This window comes from Nannospalax galili, unplaced genomic scaffold (genome assembly GCF_000622305.1).
Source record: "Nannospalax galili isolate Female #2095 unplaced genomic scaffold, S.galili_v1.0 scaffold127, whole genome shotgun sequence".
Classification (NCBI taxonomy): Eukaryota; Metazoa; Chordata; class Mammalia; order Rodentia; family Spalacidae; genus Nannospalax; species Nannospalax galili.
The window spans coordinates 4,881,377-4,907,100 of record NW_008360326.1 but is presented as its reverse complement, the minus strand read 5'-3'; the positions used below and the strand labels follow the sequence as shown (position 1 = coordinate 4,907,100).

The 25,724-nt window shown below is 43.2% G+C and overlaps 1 protein-coding gene across 1 annotated transcript in view; it reads right to left on the bottom strand.

Moving 5' to 3' along the window:
• LOC103727727 (sterol 26-hydroxylase, mitochondrial) overlaps positions 1-22,655 on the bottom strand; it is a 41,305-nt gene extending 18,650 nt beyond the window's left edge. The window contains exon 1 of the mRNA XM_008825733.3: positions 21,970-22,655. Coding sequence (XP_008823955.1) covers positions 21,970-22,230 — 261 coding nt within the window. The 5' untranslated portion in view covers positions 22,231-22,655. The remainder of the gene's footprint in view (positions 1-21,969) is intronic.
• Positions 22,656-25,724: the final 3,069 nt, after the last annotated feature.

The window sequence follows — 25,724 nt, the reverse complement described above, 5'->3', positions numbered from 1 at the left end:
TGTCTCACATGTATATATAGATTTGTGGTTGTTCTAATTTCCACCATCTCTCTCTCTCTCTCTCTCTCTCTCTCTCTCTCTCTCTCTGAATTGCTTTACCCAAAAATTTCATAGCATTGCATAAAAAAAGTGGGCATGCATCCTTGTGACCCCAGCATTTAGGAGGCTGAGGCAGGAGGATTTTAAGTTTGAGAGTAGCCTGGGCTATAGAGACCCTATCTCAAGAAAACAAGTCTTTAGTTCACTTGCTCCTTTTTGTCACGTATATCATTGGATAGACTGCCCTTTTATAAACTGGCAAATTTATATTAATATATTACTGTCTCATGACTAAAATTCTAAAATGAAATCAAAAGATCTTTGTGTATGTGTTACCTTCACATATTATATGTTGTGTCTACATACATGATCAAATCTTTAAGGAATTCTTTTCAATTTGGCTTACAGATAAATGAGAGATTATACAAACCCAAACTATTAATCAACCAAATGCCTTGTGTTCACATGAAAAATAAGTTTTCAATAAACAAGTTGTCTAAATTGGTTGGTGAAAAAAAATGACAATGTCTTCTGAACTGTTAGCACACCCTTGTGCTTGGGTGTTCTGACTGGATAAGGTTATGTTTATTTGGATGTTTTATGGTGTCCAGGGTTAACCCAAAGTCATAAAACTATATAAATTCAACCTAGAACAAAATGATCTCTGTTGTAATTCTTTGATAAACAAGGCTATTATTGTTGGATTTAGGAAAACATATTTCCAAAGGTTTCAGCACTAAATATGTGACAAGCATACAACTTTTCCCACGTTAACTATTTAGATCATAGAAATCTAAGTGTAATCTAAGAATAAATGTGCAAATGAAGTATAAGTTAGTGTTCATCGAGTCCCACACAATCAAGTGCAGTGATTTAACTTTTAGGACCTTTCTTTGGTAAAGAAACAAAATGACCATGTTTGTCTAACATCTCAGTTTTCATAAAGAATCTAGACATAACTGCTTGTATAAATTGGGAAATGCTTATAAGTAAACTTTTCATGTAACTTAAGGTCCTGAAGTTATGTTAAATTAAGTGATTGATATAAAACACCCGAGTCATTTCTAAATTAAAATACTGAAAAAAGGGGCTGGAGAGATGGCCCAGTAGTTAAGAGCACTGGCTGTCCTTGCAGAGGACCAGGGTTTGGTTTCCAGCACCCACATGGCAGCTAACAACTGTTCATAGCTCTGGCTCCAGAGGATCCAATGCCCTCTTCTGACCTCCTTGGGCATTGCATGATGTGCACTTACATACATACAGACAATACACTCATACACACAATAAAGATAATATTTTTTAAATGCTGAAGAAAAAATCATAGAAATTCAACTACTCAGCTTCTTAAATTCTATAGAAAAGGCACTACATGAATCTATGTGCTTCCATGAATTGTTATATGGAAAAATTCAAGGTCGCTTTCTTCCTGTGTCTTTACTAAAAAGTAAAGTTACTAAGAGTTCACCATTCTAATTATTATATATAATTTTATGCAGAGTAGAAAACAGTAAGGGTACTGGTGATTGAAGGGCCTTGTGCATGCTGGGCAAGTGGCCAGTCACTGAGATACAGTCCTATCCTTGGCATTTTTTTCTTAACACATTTCTTTATTTCTTTTTTTTTAATTTTCATTTATTTATTTTGGTGTTTTGGAGACAGGGTATCCCTGTAGCCCCAGCTGACCTGGAACTCCATATATAGACCAGGCTGGCCTTGAACTCAGAGATCTACCTGCCTTTGCCTCTCAAGTGCTGGGACTAAAGGCCTGTGCTACCACACCCACTTTTTTTTGTGTGTGTGTGTGTCTTTTTGAGGCAAGGTCTCCCTGTAGCCCCAGCTGGCCTGGAACTCACTATGTAGACCAGGCTGGCCTTGAACTCAGAGATTCACCTGCCTCTGCCTCCCAAGTGCTAGGATCAAAGGCATGCACTACCATGCCCAGCTATTTTTTTCAATTTTATGTTGTATGTATGTGTTTTTCCTGAATATATGTGGTGCATCATATGTGTGCAATGCCCACAGAGGCCAGAAGAGGCTGTCAGATACCCTGGAACTGGAGTTTTAGTGGTTGTTAGCTATCATGTAGGTGCTGGGAATTGAATCTGGGTCCTTTGCAAGAGTAGCTAGTACTCTTACTCTTGAGTCATCTCTCCAGCCCCGTGGCACTTTTCTTATTCCTCCTTAAGATACTATTTAGGCCAGCAAAAAGAGCTGGGAAGAGAGGGAAAGGAGGAAGGGAAAAGGGGAGGGGAGAGGGGAGGAGAAAAAAAAAAGAAAGTGCCTTCTCTAGAAGGATGCACTGGCCACAGCCCAGAGCTTGGTAAACCAGGTACAGGCTCCATTCCTGCTCTTTGCCCCTTAGTGAAATCCCTGTGCCCTGTGAACCTCTTCTCAATACTCAGTAACTAATCCCAGAGGGGTTAAGATTTTAAAAGAAAGAATGAAAAGACAAGAAAAAGGAAAACAAAACAAAAAGTCCCACTCTGTTTATATCATGCAGTAGGCAAGGACTTTGTAACACCACACCCAAATTCAAAGAACACTAACTATAAATATTGATTTGGTGAGAGAAAAATCATTAAACAAGAACCCAGTAGTTATGCACTGCATATGATATTTTGATCAATGATGGGCCACACAGAGGATATAGGTCACACAAGATTATATGGCCTAGTGATGGAGTAGCTACTGTATAAGCACCCTCTATGATGTTTGCACAATTGTATTCCCAGAATGCACCTGAATCAAGTTATGCAAACTATGTATTTGTACTCTTTCTATAAGAAACGGTTAACATATATAACCTTTCTATATAAAACAGAAGCTGAAGGTCATGTGAAAATTAGAAAAACACATTAGCAAAGTAGACATAAAAGAAAGAGTGGGAAATTTACAAAATAAAAACTATAAATGAAGTCTGGAAGTCATGTCCATTCTCACAATTTCATGTAGAATAAGTACCACGAATATATGCCATTTCCAACTATGATATCTACAGAGTTGTTATTTTTGTTTTGTCCTGTTTTTTTTTTAAAGACAGAGTTTCATGTGGCCCAGGCTAGCCTCAAATTCTCTATGTATCAAGGATAACCTTGAACTTCAGATTTTCTTGCCCTCTACCTCCAAAGTGCTGGGATTACAGGTGTGTGGCACCATGCCTGGTTTTATGCAGTGTTGGGGACTGAACCTAGGGCTTGATGAATGCTACCATCACTCTACCAGCTGAGCCATACCCTAGATTCCAGAGTTTGTTTTATTTTTGTTTAGTTTTGTTTTGAGACAGGGTCTCCCTGTACTCCCGACTGGCCTGGAACTTGCTATGTAGACTAGGCTGGCCTCCATCTCACAGAGATCTCCCTGCCTCTGCCTCAGTAGTGCTGGGATTAAAGGCATGTGCCACATGCTAGGCTCCAGAGTTTGTTTTTTAAATGAGCATTAAATCTCCCTTTTCCTTTTTCTTTAAATCCCTCTTGTAAAACTACTGCCTTTGTAACTGTTCTGGTGGAGGATTGCCAGGATCCTTGATGCACACCTGCAATCCCAGCTCTTCAGAGGATTGCAAGTTAGAAGTCAGTCTGGCTGGAGAGATGACTCAGCAGTTAAGAGCACTGACTAGTCTTGCAGAGGACCCAGGTTTGATTCTCAGCACCCACATGGCAACTAAGAACCATCCTTAACTCCAGTTCCAGGGAAATCTGACACCCTCTTCTGACTGCACAACAGGTGCACTCACATACATGTAGGCAATACACTTGTACACATAAAAAATAAATAAAATATCGGGACTGGAGAGATGGCTCAGCAGTTAAGAACACTGGTTGTTCTTGCAGAAGACCCGGGTTAGAATCCCAGCACTCACATGGCAGTTAACAACTGTCTGTAACACCAGTTCCAGGGGATCCAACTACCTCTTCTGACCTCTGCTGGCATTGCACGACATGGGTGCACTCGCCCACATGCAGACAATACACACATACACATAAAATGAAAATAATAAATAAAATATTTAATAAATAAATAAATAAAATATTTAAAAAAGAAGTCTGGCCAACATAATGAAATTTTCTCAAAACAAGCAAACCAACAAAATTCTGTGACATTTTGGCAGTTGATATGTATCAATAACCCTTTGGCTGCGGTCTTCAGTCTTCGTTTAAGGCCTTCAACTGATTGGATAAGGCTTACTATATTATACAAGGCAAACTGCTCTAATAAAAATCTGTTGATTTAAATATTAATCACATCTAAAAAAAACATTTCACAGCTGTAACTGAATCGGTGTTTGACCAAACAATAAGTACTGTGGCCCATCTTAGGGGACACACATAATCAATAACCACAGTTGATGAGCCTTTTTGAATCAATATAATGTATTGTGGAAATAGATGTATTAAGTACATGGAACAGTTCTCTTGATTTAAATTATGTTCCTAATAAATACATAAAACACTGGTAGAGTGTCAAGTAGAACACCAGGAACCTATCCAGTTCTGTCAGCAGAGCACAGCCATGAGGTATTAGTAAAGATGCCAAAGGAAGACCACACCTTGATTAGAAAGCTAGTAGAGGCTCTGTGCTTAGGGAAGACTATCGAGCAGTGCACAGACAATGCCTGTGTCAGTGACTCTCCATTCTCCAGGCTGGAGTCACTGACAAGACATGGCCTCTAGGCGATACCTTCTATGGCTGGGGACGTGACAATTGCCTGACACCACCACTCGGAATGCTCATTTTAGAGATAATTACCTGCCAAGTGTAGTGGCATACTGTAATCCCACCGCTCAGGAGGCTGGGGCAGGGAAATCAGGAGTTGGAGGTCAGCTTGGTCTATTATAGCAAGACAGAGAGTAAGAAAGAGGATAAATTATGTTTGGTGGGCAAATCTATGGCACCAGCCCTAGGGAAAACCCACCCAATGCACCTTATCACATTTTCACTGATGCATGTCAGGTAGACCGGTGCCTGGTAGAAGGATGATGGGATGAACAAGTCTCCATGGTCCTGAGATGAACATAAGATCATAGTTACACAATGTCCATGCTCCCTATTTGTGATACAGATAGGGCTACAGACACCCTTGGCAAAAGTCTGCTTGGCTTGAGCATGAGTAGAATGAGTAAGATCAGATCCCAGCATCCGGGATACACCATTGCTTAGGGCACGCATAGGAACCCACACTCAGTTCTATCCTGGACCACAAACAAGGCCTAGAGGGTATAGCACATGAGGCCAAAGAAGCTCAGGAAACAACCTGTGTCAAGGGTTCCACTGTTTTTCTTGCCACACCTACTCCTTGGGAAAGATGCTACTAGAATTTGTAAATAGTAAAGACAAGGAAGTAAATAGCCAGTTCTGCTTGCTGGTCTTGGGCAACCATGGACAGGGATGAGAATGATGATGTCCATAAAGTGACCAGTCCTCAGATGGTCTTCATGTGGTCCATATATCAAGGGATAGGCAATATTTTAGGACAGTAGAAGGCACACAGGGAAGAAGCCACTAACCCACCTTGAGACAAACATGGGCACATGTAGATATGAGGAGAGTTGAAGGAAAAGGTGATGTAGCTTCAGGGATCAAACACTAAATATGACTGTGGAAGGAGAACAACAGCTCTACTTTAGAGGATGCTGGGAGCCAGCTGTGTGAAGTCAGGGGTGGGAGAAGGGACTTCTGATCCCTCTCTTGCAGTTCCTGTCCCTAAGATATCTATTGCAGGCTGCTGCCACCAACTTCAACTTGACCAAAGGCCAATGAAGACTGAATCCAAGGACCCATAAACTTCCCAACAGCCAGACTTCTAAAAGACTCAATTTCCCCAAAAGATGACAGGACATATTAATGATCTAATTTGGTCTCTTTGATCTCATCCTGCTGTGTGGCCTCTTTGGTATGTCTGTCACAGTTTGTTTCAAGGTTGTCAGCCAGTTCTGAGGGCTGGCTGAGTGAGTAGGTGGAGTTGGCAATAGCTCTAGTTATATGTACTCCAAATGGATGCTGGGCCAAATCTGTCCTCTAGGCAGCCCTGATCAATTGTACAGGATCATGGTTATGTTTACTGTTGCCTGATGTTGCCCAAGAAAGAACAGAAAATTAGTCCATCTGAAGTGAGTGACCTATGCTCTTGGGAATTCTTAGTCATGCAGGCTAAAAGATCATGGGAGGAATATTAGCGTGACCCCCAACTTGTCAACATTGCAAGCACCTATGCTTTCAAAGCCAAAGCCTTGAGCCACAACATCTGAGTTTTTGCAGAGCCCTGGGGTTCTCCTGGAGGAGGACAGAATGGAAGGCCTGCAGGGAGCAACCATGAGGCAACTTTCTTCCCAGCCCTAGTTCATGGGGGAGCGGGGAATGAGCTGGCTCATTGCCTCCCTTGAGTTCTGATGAAACATGAGACTTTCCACCCTATTCATCTCAGAAAGCAGAATATAAAATCCTTCAGCCACAGACTGAAAGGGTCTTCTCAGACAGGAGAATGCCTTCAACTCACAATGATCTGGTTGTTCCATGGTATTTGGATGCTGTCTTTGGAGTGTGGGGGGCAAGAATCTTGGGAAGTCAGAACCAAGGGCTTATTTTTTTATTTCACTAAGTAACCAACTATCTAAAGCTAAAAGTATCTCTTTGTGTCTTTACTGGCTGAATCCATCAGGCCTTGCATAGATATGAACTTAATATTTCTGTCATCAGTTAAATAGGAATTCTACTAGTTGTTGATCCCAAAGATGCACAGTACCTAGCCTATATATTCACTGTAGAAAACCCAAGGCAGATCCTGGACGTTAACTGATAAAACTAGAAATTCCCTGAGACAGAAGTCTCACCCACCCCACTGTTAACAGATACATGTCTATCCTGGGCCTGATGGAGTGCCACAGATGCAGAAAAGCCAGACAACCCACTGCCCCTACTGGGATGTCTCTCTGCTGTCTCTGCTCCACTGTTATCAGCTAGTCACATCTGAGCTGAAACAGCTTCTTTGCTCTGCTTAAGCAATCTGCTCCAGGAAAAGGGCCCAAGGACACCTTAACTCAGACTCCACAGCTGTGTATGTTCACTTTATTTCCAGCCCTATAAAATATACAACAATTCCCCCACCACTTTTGCACAACTCACTCCATGGGAAGGTTGTTGCCACCTCGCTGAATAAATGCAGTTCAGTCTGCTGAAAGGTCTGGCTCTGGTCATTTATCTAAACTATTCGTTCTCTGTTCTTCAAAATCAGTGTCCTAGTTTACCCTCAATTGCTCTGACAAAACACTTTGACCAACACCAAATTTGGGGAGGAAAGGGTTTAATTTATCTCACATCTCCCAGGTCATAGTTCATCACTGAGGGAGCCCAAGGTAGGAACTCAGGGCAGGAACCTGGAGGCAGGAGCTGAAGCACAGGCCACAGAGGAACACTGCTTACTGGCTTGCTCCCCTGGCCAATGCTCAGCCTGCTTTTTTTTTTTTTCTCCTTTTTGTTGTTTTTGAGACAGGGTCTCCCTTTAGTCCCAGTTGGCCTGGAACTAGCTATGTAGACCAGGTTGGCCTTGAACTCACGGAGCTCCATCTGCCTCTGCCTCCCAAGTACTGGATTAAAGACATGCACCACCATGCCAGGCTCTCATCTTCTTTTGATCATTTTTGTTTTTTTTGGTCTTTTTGAGACAGGGCCTCCCTGTAGCCCCAGCTGTCCTGGAGCTCACTATGTAGACCAGGCTGGCCTTGAACTCACAGAGATCCGCCTGCCTCTGCCTCCCGAGTGCTGGGATTAAAGGCGTGCGCCACCACGCCCAGCTTCAGCCTGCTTTCTTATACAACACAGAACTACCTGCCCAGGGTGGTACTGCTCACATCACTTAACAATCAAGAAAGTACTCCACAGACATGGCGACAGGCCAGTCCAATGGAGGTAATTCCCCAAGTGAGGCCCCCTCAGCCTTGGTGTGTCACGTTAACAGCCAAAGATATCCAGCACAAGTGACCCCTTGTCAATTTAACACACAAACACATCACTATTAAACCACAACCTTTCCATTTCTTGTCCTCAAGATATGATGTTAATATCACAATATAAGACAGTACAACCTTAAAAGTCCCATAGTCCTTAAAAATTCCAAACACTTAAAAGTTCAGTCTCTTTTAAAAAGTTTAACTGTGGGCTCCTGTAAAATTCAAAACAAGTACTGTCTTATTTCAAAAGGGAAGAACTGGGCACACCTAAGCAAAACCTAAGTCTAGCAAAGTAGCTCAAGGTTGGACACCTGGGATTCACTCATGATCTTCTGGGCTCCAAAGGGTTTCAGCAGCTCCACTTCTCTGATTCTGCTGTCCCTCACAGGCCTAGGCTGGCTCCATTCCACACCTGCTGCTGTCCTTGGTGGTTGTCCCATGGTCCTGGCATCTCCAAAAAGCTGGGGTCTCCACTGAAACTGAAGCTGCACTTTCACCAATGGCCTCTTCTGGTCTCTCAGAGTGCAAAGCCTCAGATTCTCTCCATGAACCCCTCAAACCTGAAGGTCTTCACTACAACTGAGGCAGCCTTTCCTGGCCTCTCAGAGTGCCAAGCCTCGGCTGCTTTCTGTGACCCCTTCATGCTTTCAGTACCAGAACCATGCTGAAGACTCTTACACATTACCAAATCCTGCTTCCAGCTTGCGATGGAGGCTCAGGGCCCCTCTGAATCACAGCTTCTGTGTGTTGATCCTGAGGAAATACATCCCAGAAGATTTTGCCACCATGATGCTGGTCTATTGTTACAGTTGACTTTTCAGCTCCAGCTAAGCAGTATCAATTGTCCCAGTAAAGCAAAGGTTTTACTTCAGTGCTTCTGGTCTCTTCTTAATCACAACTGATTCTTCAGCCCCAGCTAACCAGAAACCATAGATTCTCAATTGAAAACATCACACAAAACAGCCGTGATAATCTTTACTTCCATTTGAAGCTTCACAAGCCAGACCTCCATCAGCAGAACTATTCCAAATTCCACAGCAACAAACTCTAGGCACTCAATGACTTTTCCAGCCCAAAGTTCCAAACACTTCCACAATCTTCCCCAAAACACCAAGGTCATGTCTGTCACAGCAATACCCCACTATCCTGGTACCAATTTCTGTTCTAATTTGCCTTCCATTGCTATGACAAAACACTTTTATCAATACCAACTTAGGGAAGAAAGGGTTTATTTTATCTTACATCTCCCAGATCACAGTTTATCACTGAGGGAGCCTACCGGAGGAACTCAGGGCAGGAACCAGAAGTCAGGAGCTGAAGCACAGGTCATGGAGGAATGCTGCTTACTAGCGTTCTCCCTTGACCAATGCTCAGCCTGCTTTCTTATACAATACAGAACTACCTGCTGTGAATGGCATCACCCACAGTGGGCTGGGCCCTCCCACATCACTCAATAATCAAGAAAATACCCCACAGACATGGCCACAGGCCAGTCCAATGAAGGCAATTCCCCAACTGAGGCTCCCTCAACCCAGGTGTGTCAAGTTGACAACCAAAGCTATCCAGCACAATCAAACATTAACTAAAAAGTATCATGCCTATAAGGTATTACTAATCTGCCTCCCAAGCAGATGAGGAAGCAAGGGGTGACAACTAAATGGGGATCCAGTTTCTCTCTGGGGTGATGAGTACACAAGGTGAGTCTACTAAAATAATTTAGTGTTAAATGAATGAATTGCACGGTATGGGAGTATATCTCAGTAAAGGTGTCATTGGGCTGAGAATGTAGCTCAGTGGTTAAATGTGTGCTCAGTCTCCAGCACTGCACAAGGAAGGGGAGGGAGGGAAGAAGAAAGGAAGAAAGGAAAGAAAGGAAGGAAAGGAGAGAAGGAAGGAGGGAGGAAAAAGTCACTGCAAGTCCACCTCCACCCCCTAAATTGACAGCTGCCTTTTGATCTAGTAGGGGCCTGTTTTGTTTCAGAGAGCAGGCCCCTTAAGCAGCTCTCAGCGCAGCATAACAACACTAAAACAACACGCCAAATAGCCCTGACAACCAAAGTAAACTCACAAAGGCCAAGTGCTATTTTGTCATGTCAACTAGCCAGGCCTGAAGAGTTGGCAGCCACAAGTTGGATAAACAAGAATGACCTAACGTCAGGCACAGGCTGCTCTTTTGCCTAAGCTGACTGGCAGAAAGATGGCCCATTCTGGGTCACAGGCAGAGGAGTGCAGTTGGGGCAGCCCTATCTCAGTGCTGTCAGAGTGTCACCAGAAGTTAACCCCAACCCTTCACACAAACAGAATCTATATCTCCAAGTAACAGGAGGCGCTAAATAATTAACAGCATTCCAGCTTGCCCTTGCTCCGCACCTGGCCTTGGATGAGTTCCTCCAGGATCAGACCAAGTCAGTGGCACCAGCTGGACTCAAGAGAAGTGGCACAGCTTGCACTGTTTACATTATGAAGGTAGTCATGTTAGAAATTCAATGCTTGGGAAACTGAGGCAGGAGGATTGATATGCATTTAAGCCCAGTCTTGGCTACACAGTGAGTTTCAGGCCATACTAGGCTAGAGGAAAACCCTGTCTGAAAACAAAATAAAAAACAGATAAAGCTTCATAGGGCCTGTGAGATGGTGCTGTATAGTAATTTCCTCTGAGATAAAACCTTCCATCTTGAAGGTAAATATTGGAATGCTCTAGTGGAGGTGACACATTCCATCTTATAAGGAAGCTCAGAAAGTCAACAACTCAACAGCTTCAGGAAGTCCCTGAAACTGACCAGATTCACTAGGCTCCTCCCCTCTAAGTATATATAAGCAGAAAGGTCTGAGATATACTCTCAGACAAGCTGAGCTGCTTGGAAGAGGTTCAGACTAGTCAAGTCTGAGCCACCAGAAGAGACACTGCAACCCGATGAGCTGTCTGCAAGTTGTGCAGTGTGCTCCAGGTTTCCTGCTTTTGTGAGCTCTCACCCATGCTAGGGTGGGCTTTTGGTGATATAGCTGCCATTGAGTCATTTCTGCTCTCTTAAGTAACCCTTCATCTACACTCCTGTAAGTAACCCCAGTAAACACATTCATTCACCAAGTTGGACTTTGATGGTATCCTTACTTTGATCTGTCATCAATTCCCTATCTGGGGTAAGTAGGTGTTTTTCACCTCTCCAAGAATAATGTTACACAATAGATGGCTCAGCAGATAAAGACTACTTGTCATGAAGCCTGATCGTAAGAAATATTAGATAATTAATCTTTTCTTTCAAGCCCTGTAAAACTTGGAACTTGGTTTATAACAAGAAATTCTAATCTCTTAATCACATCGCACTGACTTTAAAAATTTTTTTAAATATTTTTATTATTTTTATTTTATGTGTACAAGTATATTGCCTGCATGTATGTGAGTGCACCTGTGTTGCGCAATGCTGCAGAGGTCAAAAGAGAGCTTTGGATTCCCCTGGAACTAGAGTTAAGAACAATGCGTAGCCACCATGTGGGTGCTGGTAATTAAACCTGGGTCCTCTGCAAAAGCTGAGCCATCTCTCCAGACCCTTAAAAATATTTTATTTATTATTTTTATTTTATGTGTATGAATGTATTGCCTGCATGTAGGTAAGTGCACCACATTCTGTAAGACTTTTAAGGAAAGGCCCTGATGCATTCCTGAGCCTGATGGCCTGGGGTGGTGGAGCTCTTTTCCCTTGTGGCTGATTCCTTTAAACTAGTCAACCAGGAAAGAATATGAGGCTGGACCCCAGCCAAAGGGAAAAAGACACAGTTCTCTTGCTTCAGGCATAAAAGCCCACCAAGCTTCCAGGTCCAATGTGTACTTGCTGGAGCTAACTGATCATGCAAGGCACCCTTTTGCAAAAGTAAACTCTGCCTTGCCAAGTTACTTTTGAGTGTACTTTGTATGGTATTGATGAGGTCCTTGGACCTCAGATTTTATTTTATTTATTTATTTTTTGGTCTTTTTGAGACAGGGTCTCCTTGTAGCCCCAGCTGTCCCGGAACTCACTATGTAGACCAGGCTGGCCTTGAATTCACAGAGATCCACCTGCCTCTGCCTCCCGAGTGCTGGGATTAAAAGCGTGCGCCACCACGCCCAGCCCCAGATTTTATTTTTAACATAACCACCTGAGTTTGATTCCTGGAACCCACATAGTAGGAGCACTGACACATGCAAGTTGTCCTTTGATCTCCACATAGGCTTAATGACATGTGCATGCACACCCCTGAAACGCCTCAGAAACCTAGCCCAAGTTCCTCCATCTTTGGCTACCAGCAACCATTGCCCTACTTTAGTTTACTTAGAAGAGGAACGGGCACATAAGTTCTGAGAAATGGCTTAACCGCAAAAGCAAAATGTTCCAGTCTAGGGCATTCAACACCTGGCTGACAGCCTGTTCTGCTTCTGTCAAAACCGCTTGCTCGCCTTGCTTGGATACAGTAACATGATTGTTAAATTTAAGTTTTGCTATGGTTTAGAGACAGGTATGTTTGAACAATGCTTTGTAAACTTATAAAAAGCCCTTGTTTGAGAGAATCGGAGCTTTTGTCTGCTTCCGAGTCAGGCAGCCCAGCCGTAATAAATTACCTTGCTGCTTTTGAACTAAGTGGTATTGGAGACTTTGTTTCAGCCTGTAACACCCCCAACATACAAATAAATAAATGTAAAATAAAAAAATTTAAAACATTATAACACCCATGTTCCTACCCCTCTGGAATTAAGAAATGTTCATATTTATTCTATTTGCTTCAAATATTTTTCAATATTTATTATTTATTTTGAAATTATAAATATGAACTACTAAACTACTATATATGTACATTGGACATACTCTAAAAGATTTTATGCATATATAATCTAATAATCATTTATTCAATAATTTGGAGGGGTGCGGATCAAAAGCAATGAAGCTATACCTCCCCCTTCTCCCTCAAAGTTTTAAAACAAGGTCTGGTAAGATGGCTCAGTAGGTAAAGGTGCTTGCCGTGTAAGCTTAGAGACTCTAGTTTGAGCCCTAGACCCCATGTAAAAATGGGAGAGAGCCAGGGGTGGTGCCTTTAATCCTAGCACTTGGGAGGTAGAGGCAGGTGGATCTCTGTGAGTTCAAGGCCAGCCTGGTCTACAACGAGAGTTCCAAGCCAGCTGGGGCTACAGGGAGACCCTGTATCCAAAAAAAAAAAAAAAAAAAAAAGGTGAAAGGAGAGAACAGACTCAACAAAGGTGACCTATGACCTTCACACATATGTAGTGGTTCACCCCCCCATCATGCATGCACAGACACATACAATAATAATACATATTTTTTAAATGAAAGAAATTTTAAATGAAAATTTCAGATAGAATGTTCCCTTCTAGCTGGGCATAGCGGTACAAACCTTTAATCCCAGCACTCGGGAAGCAGAGGCACACAAATCTCTGTGAATTTAAGGCCAGCCTGGTCTATATAGCTAGTTCCAGCTCAGCTGGGGCTACAGGGGAACCGTGTCTCAAAAGAAAGAAAGAAAGTTCCTTTCTGAGCCTTCCCAACTTCCCTTTCCCTCTTCAGAGCAGCCTCTACTGTAATCTGAAGTGCATCTTTCTCTTCAGCGTTTATATAATTTTACTCTACACCTAGTCACATGTATGTATGCATACATATGTATGTATTTCATAGTAACCTACAGTATTTTTGTGTGCTTTAGAATTCATAAAATGGGGCTGGGATGTAGCTCACTTGGTAGAGTGTTGGCATATCATGCAGGGGTCCTGGGTTTAATCCACAGCACTGAGCATGGTTGGCACATGCCTGTAATCCTAGCATTCAGGAGGTAGAGGCAAGAGGTTTGGAAGGTCAAGGTCATCCTTGGCAGAATTCTTCTACTGAATTTATCATTCGGTAGTCAGTGTTTTTCAGTTGTCCACATTAATAAATAAAGAGCTTGTACATTCATCCCAATGTGGTGGTACATACTTGTAGTCCCACATTCAGGGGGCTGAGGCAGGGATCACTTGAACTCAGGGGTTCAAGATCAGCCTGGGCAACACACTGAGATCCCACCTCAAAGAGAGATCACTTGAGTTGGGCATGGTGGCACTTGGTAATCCCAGCATTTCAAGAGTAAGGCAGGAAAATTTTTTAATTCAAGGCCAGCCTCAGCTATATAGTCTGAGGCCAAATTGGGCCCTACCTGGAAAAAAAAAAAAAAAAAAAAAACAAAAAACAACAACAAAAATCTCAGAAAATGAAGAGGTCATGTATTTATTGCAACTGTTGGATAGCATTCCACTGTATGAATATATCTGATTTATTATCCAGTAGATGAGCATCTGACATGTTTCTGTTTTATTTATTTACTTATTTGTCATCATCATCATTTTTGCAGACCTGGAGCTGGTATTCAGGGCCTAGTACATGCCAGGCAAGTGCTCTATCACTGGTGCTTTCCCACCAGCCCTGCAAAATTACATTTTTGTGCAAGTGTGCAACGATTACATCAATATCTGGAAAATGTTCATTTATATGCAAAAAGACAGAACTGTCAAAGGGTACAAAGATGTATGCCAGAAAATAAGAACTTCCCACTGATTTCATGACTCTGAAATAACAGAGTAGAGGAGGCTCTGAGAGTGACTCAAGACAAGACTTTGCCTGTGACACTCAAGAAGCTGTGAGCTCTGCCCACCCTCCTCACTTAGCTCCCACAGCAGACAGAAAGAAACCTCAGGAAGCCAGCAAATGCAGCTTTGTTGGAAAATGCCAGCAGGCTTGCTGGAAGGTGAGCATACCTAGGACAAGAAGTGGATTACCAGCAACACAGAGCTGAATGGAGGCATTAGGGGGACATAGGTGGGAAAGACATAGGCCCAGCCCTCACTACTTCACAGCCCAGTCTCTAAGCCATATAAACAAAAGATGATGAGAAACAAGACACATGAGATGACCAACATGTGCAGGGGTCACTGGGGGAACAAGAAGGGCCCTGACCCATGAGTCCAGAATAAGAGCTACTGACTAAATAATATCTGACACACTCAGGATTGGCATTTTTGAAAGATAAAAATTTAATGGAAATTTACATGTATATTTGGGGCTAGAGAGATGGGTCAGTGGTTGAGCGCTTACTGCTCTTGCAGAGGTCTGAGGTTTGGTTCCCAGCAACCAAACTGGGCATCTCACAAGTACCATTAACTCCAGTTTCAGTGGATCCAATGCTCTCTTCTGACCCCCATGAGTATTTTCTAGAACATGGTGAGCATAAACTCATACAGGTACACACACACTCACATACACATAAAAAAATCCTTTTAAAAAATAAATTTACGTGTAAATTTAACATATGTTCACACTGCATTTGTTTTAACACTCTTGATATTATTTTTGTTAGGACAGAAAAAGGCAGGCCTGAGACTGTAGCTCAGTGATACAAACCAAAAAGATGGGGAAAGATACTTCCCCATACCAATTTTTTTAAATGTGGAATAATGCATTTGTTTTGTGTATATGAGGTATATGCATGTGTATGTGTACCTGGGCAAGCACAAAGGCCAGAGGAAGACATAGGGTACCCTGCTCTATCATGGACCATATTCCCTTGAGACAGCGTTTCTCACTGAACTTGAAATTTGCCATTTCAGCTAGGCTGGCTGGCCAGTGAGCTCCCAGTACCCACCTATCTCTGCACCTCCAAACTCTGGAGTTACAGGTTCATGTAGGCATGCTCAGCTTTTTTATATGGGTGCTGGGGATTAGAAGTCAGATCCTCATGCTTGTTTAGCAAGCACTCTTATCCACTGAGTCGTCTCCCCAACCCAGGTGTTTTTTTACTTACTTCTCTTTTGCAGTGCTGCAGATGGAACCCAGGGCATATGCATGCTGGTGCTGGCCACTTTTCAAGTGGGTGCTACACAGCATTGCTTGCCCTACCTTTCTAAGGTACCTTGTTTTCTGACAACTGAGGATGCAGAAGATATTGTGGTTGGCTGGCTACCCCAATACCCAATCAATTTCTCCCCCTTGTGTTCTCCTAGTTTGGGTTGGAGGAACCCTAAGCTTGGCTTTACCGGTGAGGCTGCATTAGACAAAGCAAAACTAAAGTGAGTTTGTCCGTCTTTGCCTGACCATCAGGATATGGCCAGGGAGGGGCAATTGATCCAGGCCAGGACTTTTGATCAACTTCTACAAGACAACTGAGCCAAGAGACTTAAAGGAAAGCAAAATGGCAGCTTTGATAACTCCATGAATCTTGCTCTGCATAATTTATGTCCCCAAAGGTTCATAAGCTAGAAGCCTGGGCCCTGATGTCATGGTACTAAAAGATGGTGGAGGTTGTGGAGATAGCTCAGTGGTTAAAGCACTTGCTACACAAGTGTGAGGGCTGCAGGTTGTATCTTCAGACCCCATAAAAATGTTGGGTGGGCGTGGAGAACCACCTGTATTTCTAGCCTTAGAAGGTGGAGATGGGGGTTACCAGAGCAAGTTAGCTAACCACACTAGCTTCAGATATTTTGTTTCGGCTGTACAAAATGATTTGAAGACAGGAAGTTTTACTGAGGAGTGCTGTTGTTGCTATGATGATACCCCAGAATGTGGTACAGGCTTTGGAGCTAAGCCATGAGCAGAGGTTTGAAAAAACTGGAGGCGCAGGCTAGAAAAGGTCCGTATTACTATAAACAAAGCATTACAGGAAATCCTGGTGAAAGCTCAGAAGAGACTAGGAAGGAGCTCTATCATCTTACAGACTGGCCTAAGCAGTCATGATTAGAATATGGTTAAAATGTACACAGTAACAGCCAAGGTGACAAGGTCACAGGTATAAAGGAAGGGCTACCTTACTGCAAACTGGAGACTGGGCGGAACTTGTTATAAAGCTGCAGCTGAAAAGAATTAGCTGAATTGCATTCATACCCTAGGGTTTTGTGGAAGACCTAATTTAAGAGTAATGACTTATGCTGGGCGTGGTGGCACACGCCTGTAGTCCCAGCACTTGGAAGGCAGAGGCAAGCAGATCCCTGAGAGTTCAAGGCCAGCCTGGTCTACATAGTGAGTTCCAGGACAGCTGGGGCTACAGGGAGACCTAAAAAAAAAAAAAAAAAAAAAAAAAAAAAAAAAGAGTGATGACTTAAGGGTATTTGAAAGAAGCTTCTAAGTAATATATAAAAGGAGTTATGTGAGACACTTTTTAAATTGCATGTAGTAAGATTCAGGAGCAATGGTGATGACTTAATGGTGGAATTTATAATTAAGAAGAGAGCAGAGCATTGGGCATGACAGTGCATACCTGTAATCCTAGCATTCAACAGGTGGAGGTAGGAGAAGCCAGCCTGGGCTACCTAATGAAAAAGATCTGGGATGCTGCTCAGTGGTAGAGTGCTCGCTGAGCCTATACGAGGCCCAGGTTTTCATTCTCAGCACTTTGAAAGGCTGTGGGTATTGGGAGATGGAGACTGAAAATCTGGAAAGGAGGCTGGAGAGATGGCTCAGCAGTTCAGAGCACTGACTGCTCTTGCAGAGGACCCAGATTCAAATCCCAGCACCCACATGGAGGCTAACAACCATCTACAGCTTCAGTTCCAGGGGATCCAATGCCCTCTCCCGACCTCCGAGGACATTACACAACATGGGTGCACTCACATGCATGCAGTTAATATCCTCATACACATAAAATAAAAATAAATTTAAAAAATGTTTTTAAATCTGGAAAGGAATTAAATAAAAAGCAAAGGAAAAGGTCAATGGTGGTGCACGGCTTTAATCCCAGCACTGGAGAGACAGAAGCAAATGAATCTCTGTGAATTCGATGTCAGCCTGGTTTACATAGTAAGTTCCAGACCAGCTAGGGCTACACAGGAAGACCCTGTTTCAAAAACCACAAAACAAACAAAAAGCAAAGAAAAAGCATGAGACGGTATAGCTAAGGCACCACTTGAGGACATTGCCATTGCTGTGTGTCAGAACTCTGGCAAAGAAGCCCCAAAATAATCCAGGTTGTCCCACTAACCACAGGTCCAGAAATCCCTGGACAGAATGGTTTTAGAGAAGACCTGAGGGCTGCTACCCAAGGAAACCTGGTCCTCAGCATTTCCTCTCCCAGTACAGCACTCAGCCACCCAGTCACTGTTCAAATGGGCTGGGTACAGCTTATGCCACTGGTGCGCCTTTGGAGCAAGCTGACAGCCTGGCCAAGTACATGTGGTCCTAATTCTGCTACACATAGAATACAGGGGCTATGGGACCATGGTGATCTGGAGAGATTAGAAATAATGCCAAACAGGCTGTAGAGATGGCTCAGCAGTTAAGAACACTGGTTGCTCTGCAGAAGACCTGGGTTCAGTTTCCAACACCCACATGACAGCTAACAACCATTTGTAACTCCAGTTCCAGGGGATCTGGTGCCCTTTTCTGACATTGTACAACATGGCTGCACTTACATACATTCAGGCAAAATACTTATACACATTAAATTAAATTTAAAACAAAGAAAAGAAAAAGTGGAGTCTGGTGGCAAGGTGGTTCAGCAGGTAAAGATACTTGCTGCCATACCTGATGACTTGAGTTTAATTCCTGGGATACATATGATAGAGAGAGTTGCAAGTTTTCCTCCGCACACTTGCCATAGCACACAATAAATGTAAAAACATAAAATAACTTGTAACTTAAAAAAGAAAAAGCCAGCCGGGCACGGTGGCGCACGCCTGTAGTCCCAGCACTTGGGAGGCAGAGGCAGGCGGATCTCTGTGAGTTCGAGGTCAGCCTGGTCTACATAGTGAGTTCCAGGCCAGCTGGGGCTACAGGGAGACCCTGTCTCAAAAAAAAAAGACAAAAAAAAAAATTAAAAAAAAAAAGCCCAGGTGGTCCCGCAGAAGTTTGCCATAAGGGCAGAACCACCATAAAGTCTCCACTAAAGGGCTAGTAGAGCCATGGAAGTGGAGCCAGAGGCAGGACCCAAGAAAAGGTGGGGCAAGCAGCATTGTGCAACACCCACCTGAGAAGCCACAGGTACCAGCAACTAGAAAGCAGCCCCAGGACCACTGGAGATTTGGGGGAGCCATCTCCACCCCAGTATGCACAAGATGCAGGAGCTTTAAGATTTAATGTGTGCACTGAAAGGGTTCAGTCTTGCAGGGATCTGGGCCCTCCCTCTTCTGGCCCATTTCTCATGGGACAGGAATATTGATCCTACTTGTATCTTGGACATAGCTTTTTTTTTTTTTTTAACTTGGCTAACAGCTGAAAGGAGTTTGCTTTGAGTCTCCAATAAGATGCTGGACTTTGGTGCTCAAACAAGACTTCTGGGAGTATTGGCACAAAATGAATGCATTTTACATCATAAGAAAGACATGAACTTTGGGGGTGCAGTGGGATGTCGTGGTTTGGATATGGTCTGTCTTTCTCAAAGGTGTATATGTTGAAGGTAACAATATTGAAAGATGGTAGGAATTTTAAAAGATGGGAACTAATTGAAAGAGTTTGGGTTATAACCACTCCAGACTCATGGCAGTAAACTAATCCCACAAAAAACAAGTCGTGATAAAAGAGTCAGCCTGGCCCCTTCTCTGTCTCTCTTGCACATCACAAGCTCCTGCCATGTGATGCCACCCATCATGGTAACATTGTGACAGGCTGGCAAAATGGAGCCACCAATTTTGGACTTTAAACTTCTTAAACTGAACAACATAAATCTTTTTCTTTATAAATCACTCAGTTTTTGGTACTTCATTATAGCCATACAAAATGGACTAAGATAAATCTCTGGAGCAAATCATACCCAAAGGATACTAAACTATTGGAATTTCCCACCTTAGCATTTAAGATAGCTTGAATGACAAACCAAACAAATTTTAACTGATACAAAGATAATTATGGAAGCACATTGTCTTCCTCAATAATGCTGTCACCGGGGCTGGAGAGATGGGTCAGTGGTTAAGAGCACTTAACCTCTTGCAGAGGACCTGAATTCAATTCCCAGCACCCACATGATGGCTAACAATCGTCCATAACTCCAATGCCAGGGGATCAGATGTCTTCTTCTGACCTCCACAGGCATTGCATGACATGAGTGCACTTACATACATGCAGGCAATATTCATACATATAAAATATATATACATAAATATTTTTTAAAATGTTGTCACTTGGTTTTATAGATGTACAACACCCCTCTAATAACTCATACTAGTTACATGTAGTGAAGAAAATTAATGTATTTCTTATGGGACAGCTCAGGCTCATATATGATCAAGCTATCTAGAGGAGCTGGAGAGATGGCTCAACAGTAAGCACTGGTTGCTCTTGCAGAAGACCAGAGTTCAGTTCCCAGCACCTATAGAGCAGCTCACAACCATCCTTAACACCAGTTCCAGGGGATCTAATGCCCTCTTCTGGCTTCCATGGGCATTGCATAACACAGGTACACTTAACTTAGGTACAGGCAAAACATTCATACACATAGAATAAAAACAAATAAAAAAAATTTTAAAGATATCTAGAGGTTGCCCTAAAATTGTAGCCCTAGGCACTCCTTTCAAAGACCACCTCTCTGGGCTGTAGAGATGGCTCAGCAGTTAAGAGCACTTGCTGCTCTTCCAGAGTACCCGAGTTTGGTTCCCAGCACCCATGAACTGCCTGTAATTCCAGCTCCGGGGAATCCAACCCTCTCTTCTGGCTTCTACAGGCACCCGCACACACATAGCATACCCTCACACAGGCACTTACACATAAATAAAAATAAATATTTTTTTAAAAAGACTGCCTATCTCTGGGGTTTAATGGTACACATATGTAATCTTAGCACTGGGGAGGTTGAGGCAGGAAGAAAGAGAGTTAGAGGCCAACCTGGGCTGTATAGAGAAACCCTGCCTCAAAAAGAAAGAAAAAACAAAAACTCCACATCCTCCTGGCTTTGTCTTGCTTCCTCTTCCTCCTTGTAAAGCCATCTAGAATTTCTTCCTGAGCAAATCCTCCTGAGAAAGCCTAAGTCCCCAGTCCCTAAGCATTCCCAGGACTTCTCACATTCTAAAGGTTGAATCAAGCAGAGGGACTTTGTAGCCCCCTTATTTCTTGGCTTACAAATGCCAGGTCCACTAGGAATGGTTTCTTAACCATCTTTCTGTACCTAGTGAGCCTGACAGACAGCAGGAGGGAAAGTAGGACTTAATCATTTTTTCCCTATCCCTCATCCTCACCCTCAGTCTGGCTCCCGGAGAGTAGTAGCTCAATCTGCCCCCGCTCCTGTTGTCACAATGAGTAACTCTTGTTCTTCACTGCTGATGATTTTGCTTTCCCTTCCAGAGAAGCAATCTTTTCCCATGAAGGAGAAATGGATCCTGTAGCTGGTCAAGAAGTCTTTGTAATCTCCCTGAAGTTAGTTTCTCTATAAGAATTCTGAGGGAGGGTCTGGAGAGATGGCTCAGGGGTTAAGAACATTAGCTGCTCTTGCAGAAGACCAGTTCAGTTCCCAGCATCCATGTGGTGGACCACAACCTTCTAAAACTCCAGTACCAGGGGATCTGATGCCCTCTTCTGGCCTCTGTGGGAATTTCACACTCAAAGTACACTTACAGCAGGTAAAACATACATACAAAATTAAAAAACTAAAAAACCACTCATACATATAAAATAAAAAATTTAAAAAGAAGTCTTGGAGGAGACAGCATCACTGCAGAGCTGAACAGCAGCCTCTGACAGTTTGCTGTTATTAACACAAGCCATTCTCTCCCAAGACAGCCCCTTCCTCTCCCAACATCTGTCCACTTTAAGACAGGTTTCCAAGGCACATTCCTGCTGATGCTCTCCCGATCCATACCACTCATCACTTGTTTAACTTAGTTCAAAGGACTCTTGTCTGCACCTTACACAGTCTTCCAATTTATGACCATAGCCCCAGACAGCTGTGAGCTAAGTTTCTGCATCCTTTTCTGTTTGTCCCGCATCTCTCCCACACCCAGCTTCTCTATCCTAGTACCCATCCCCATCCTCAGGAAGCGATGCCCCTGCCAGCTTACCTGGAGCTCGTGGAAGCGCAGGGCATAGCCTCGTACAAACAGCATGAATAAAAAGTGCAGCTGTCCAATCCTGGGAACCTCCTCTAGGCTCCGCAGCTGCCGCCGGTCCTGCCTAGCTCCAGGCCTCTCGGCTGTCGGGTCTCCCGGGAGGGCGGCAGGAATCACGGCCTTGGTTCTGGCCCCTCGTGGGCAAAGGCCACGGCCGGCCACCCGCGAGCCCAGCAGCGCCCACCGCAGCCTCGTGAAGCCCAGCTCAGCCATGGATCGTGCCAGTGAAGAGTCTGGGCACCCCAACCAGCCCAGGAAGCAGAGCTGGGGCTCTGAGAAGGGGCAGATTTAAAGGCAGAGGTGACCTGGGGGCGGGCCGAGAAGGGTCAGTCAGCTCCTTTCCTGGTCACTTTTCCTCGCGTCCTTACCCCGTCGAAGCAGGACCTAGCAGACACACAAAGGCTACCTTCTCTTGGCAGCAAGCCCCCGACTCACGGCAGGCAGGAAGTGGATTGAGTGTGCTCGGGAGAAACCCTGAGTTCGGGAGTTGTCTGCCCCCTCCGCTCTCAAGATTTTGTGCCCGGCACAGAACTATGGGCCGGAAACTCTGTGATTGTCTTTTAAGACCCTCAAGCCCCACCCAGGCAGACCCGCCTGTGCCTGAACCGCAGAGCGTCATCTCCAGGACTCCTCACTTCCTAATGGCCCTCAGAACCCGCTGCAGAGGCTAACCTGCCTGGGGCTTTTCCTCAAGGTGGGGGCGATCCCGATCCTGACTTCCAGCGGATCCTGGAAAGCCAAAACAAGCCAGTGGCAAAGGTCCTGTGACCCCCTAGGCGAGGAAAACAAACGAAATTTAACTGTCAGTGGAGATTTAAGAATATAGATCTGAATTTTTTTTTTTAAATTTCAAACGAACAAGACTTTCATTGTAATTGTTCCTAAAGTATTTATAAACAGCTCATCGGAGTCCCCGTTTGTATTTGAGTTTGTTGCTGGGACCACACAATAGGACCTTTTTTTTTCTTCTTCTTCTTTAAAATTGTAATCTCTGTATGCACTTTGCTAATTTAAAAACGTAATCCAAGGTGAGCCTGTAACTGAGTAGTGCGAGAAGACTATTCTCTTAACACCAGCATGGATCTGCTTCAACTGTGTTGATATCAGCCTAGTGTCAACTTTCTGTCAAGTTAACTTTGCCGAAAGGAATCTTCTACAGAGGTATTTCAGTTCTTTCAGTGCTTCATAATGACAGTTATTACTACATCAATGGTAATACATTTCTGGTTAGTATAAATTAAGGGTGTTTTCTAGTTGTGCATGAATGCTGGTGACTTCGTCAGTGTGAACAACTGTTTAAATATGTAATGTTAAGCTTAGGTTTAAAAAGTTGGTAAATTGGATCTTTGGCACTTGTTAAAAAAAGAAAAGAAATCCGAATGTGTTTGGTATAAAAGAAAGAAAGAGAGGAGAGAGAGAGAGAGGAGAGAGGAGGGAGGGAGGGAGGGAGAGAGAGAGACAGAGACAGAGACAGAGACAGAGACAGAGACAGAGAGATTCTGTCCCCACACACCAAGTCTGGTAAGGTAGAATATTGCAACCTGCAGGTTGAATGCAGAATTTTTTTTGAAGACAGATTCTCAAGTAGCCCAAGCTAGTCTTGAATTCTTCACCTTCCTGCCTCAACCTCCAAAGTGCTGGAATTACAGATTGTACCACTTGATGCAGCTTCAGAATTATTTTAATAGAATGAAAAGAATAAAAAAAGACAGAAAAGTCAATGCAAGAAAAAAAAGCATTGTGTCATGAATCTTTTTATTTGAAAGACAGGTCTCACAGACTAGCCTAGAACTCAGAGACATCAATTGTCTTCTGCCTGCCTCTGCCTCCTGAGTGCTGGGATTAAAGGTGTGTGCCACCATGCTTGGCTTATTTTTATTTTTTAAAGATTCATTTATTTAATGTGTGTGTGAGATGGTGCATATATGTATGTGTACCTCATGCATGCCTGGTGCCCAAGAAGACTAGAAGATGGCATCAGAGCCCCTGGAGCTGGAGTTATTGACAGTTAGGAGCCACCATGTGGGTGCTGGGAACCAAATCCCAGGTCCTCTGTAAGAGTGTTGGTGATCTTAACCACTGAGCCATCTCTTTAGCCCCTATTTTGTATCTTTAATTTCCTATTTTGATTAGTTTTTTCAAATCTGTCTTTTTTATAGTTTCAATTTTAAACCAAATTTCACCTTTTCTTGTATAGTCCCTTTAATTTTGTTATTAAATATTATAGTCAGTAACTTTAATATCTAAGGCAGGAATGACCGTATCCTATAATTATAGTGCTGTGGAAGGCAGAGGCAGGAGGTCAGTTGGGCTTGGTGGCTGCCAATCTAGCTCCAGGTTCATTGACAGACTCTATCTCAAGGGAGTAAGATGGGGTTGGAGAGATGGCTCAGCCTGCCTCTGCCTTCTGAGCGCTGGGATTAAAGGTCTGCACCACCACAGCCAGTCTACCTACTTCATGAACCCTTTGTTTTGAGTATATTCAAAGTATAGATTTCAGAAACTTTAAAAATTTAATCAAATACAAAATAAACACAGAGGGGCTAGGGTAACAGTCTAATTAATGGAAGAGCACTTTCCTGGCATGCATGAAGCCCTATGCTTACTTGCCAGCATCTTTGGCTACTTAGCAAGTTCAAGGTCAGCCTCAGCTACATGAAATCCTGTTCTAAACAAAATAAAAAATAAATGCAAGGTCATTTAGCCTATAAATGAAGGAGCCAGTGGGTGGTAAACCTGGTTCTACAACGTGTGAAAAATTGTTGCGTTGTTGTTGTTTTGGTTTTTTTTTTTTTTTTGTAGCCAACCAGAAGAGGGAACTAGGTATACTGATTTCAAACTATTGAACTGTCAGCGAATGTGGACAGATATGGACTTCTTTTTTACAATTTTTAAAAATTATTTTTATTTTATGAGTGTATTGCCTGCATGTAGGTAGGTGCACTCGTGTTGTGCAATGCCTGAGAAGATCAGAAGAGAGCATCAGATCCCTTGTAACTGGAATTACTGCTGGTTGTTACCTGCCATATGAGTGCTGGGAACTGAACCCAGGTCCTCTGGAAGAGCAACCAGTGTTCTTAACCACTGAGCCATCTCTCCAACCCCAGGCATAGACTTAATTATCCTATAGCTTATCTTTTCAAGCCAATGCAGAGGGTCAGCCTCTTCTAATGCAAAGGCAGCAAACACAACCAGAAAATAAAAAACAGTAAGGAAGGTGCACTGGAGATGATTCTCAAGACAGTATTCACCCTGAGGAATTCAAGTGGCTTTTTATTAGGGTAAATTACACATCTTTGTATAGAAAAGGCTCATTACATGTAGAGGTGGATACATTCCTGGGCATGCCCAGTTCGAGGTCATATCTCATGTTCAGAAAAGTGGTGGCAACAAGGGCCTCCACTGTAGCTCCTGAAAAGAATGAGTTGGGGCTGAGGACATTAGCTCAGTGTAGAGCCTTGCCTAACATGTATGAGACCCTGGATTCAAGCTTCCATACTGAAAAAAAAAAAAAACATGTCACTAAAGGATTTTGGCCGTGTTTCTCTGGAAAGCCTTATTCAAAATAAAAACTTTGAAACATGTGTTTAAAGTATAAGAACTTGTCTCTAAAAGTAATTTCCTAGTAGCTAACAATTTCTTGAATCTATGACTAAATATCTTTAATCATCTGGGGGAGTTTTCCCAGCTTTTCAGTCATTATCTAT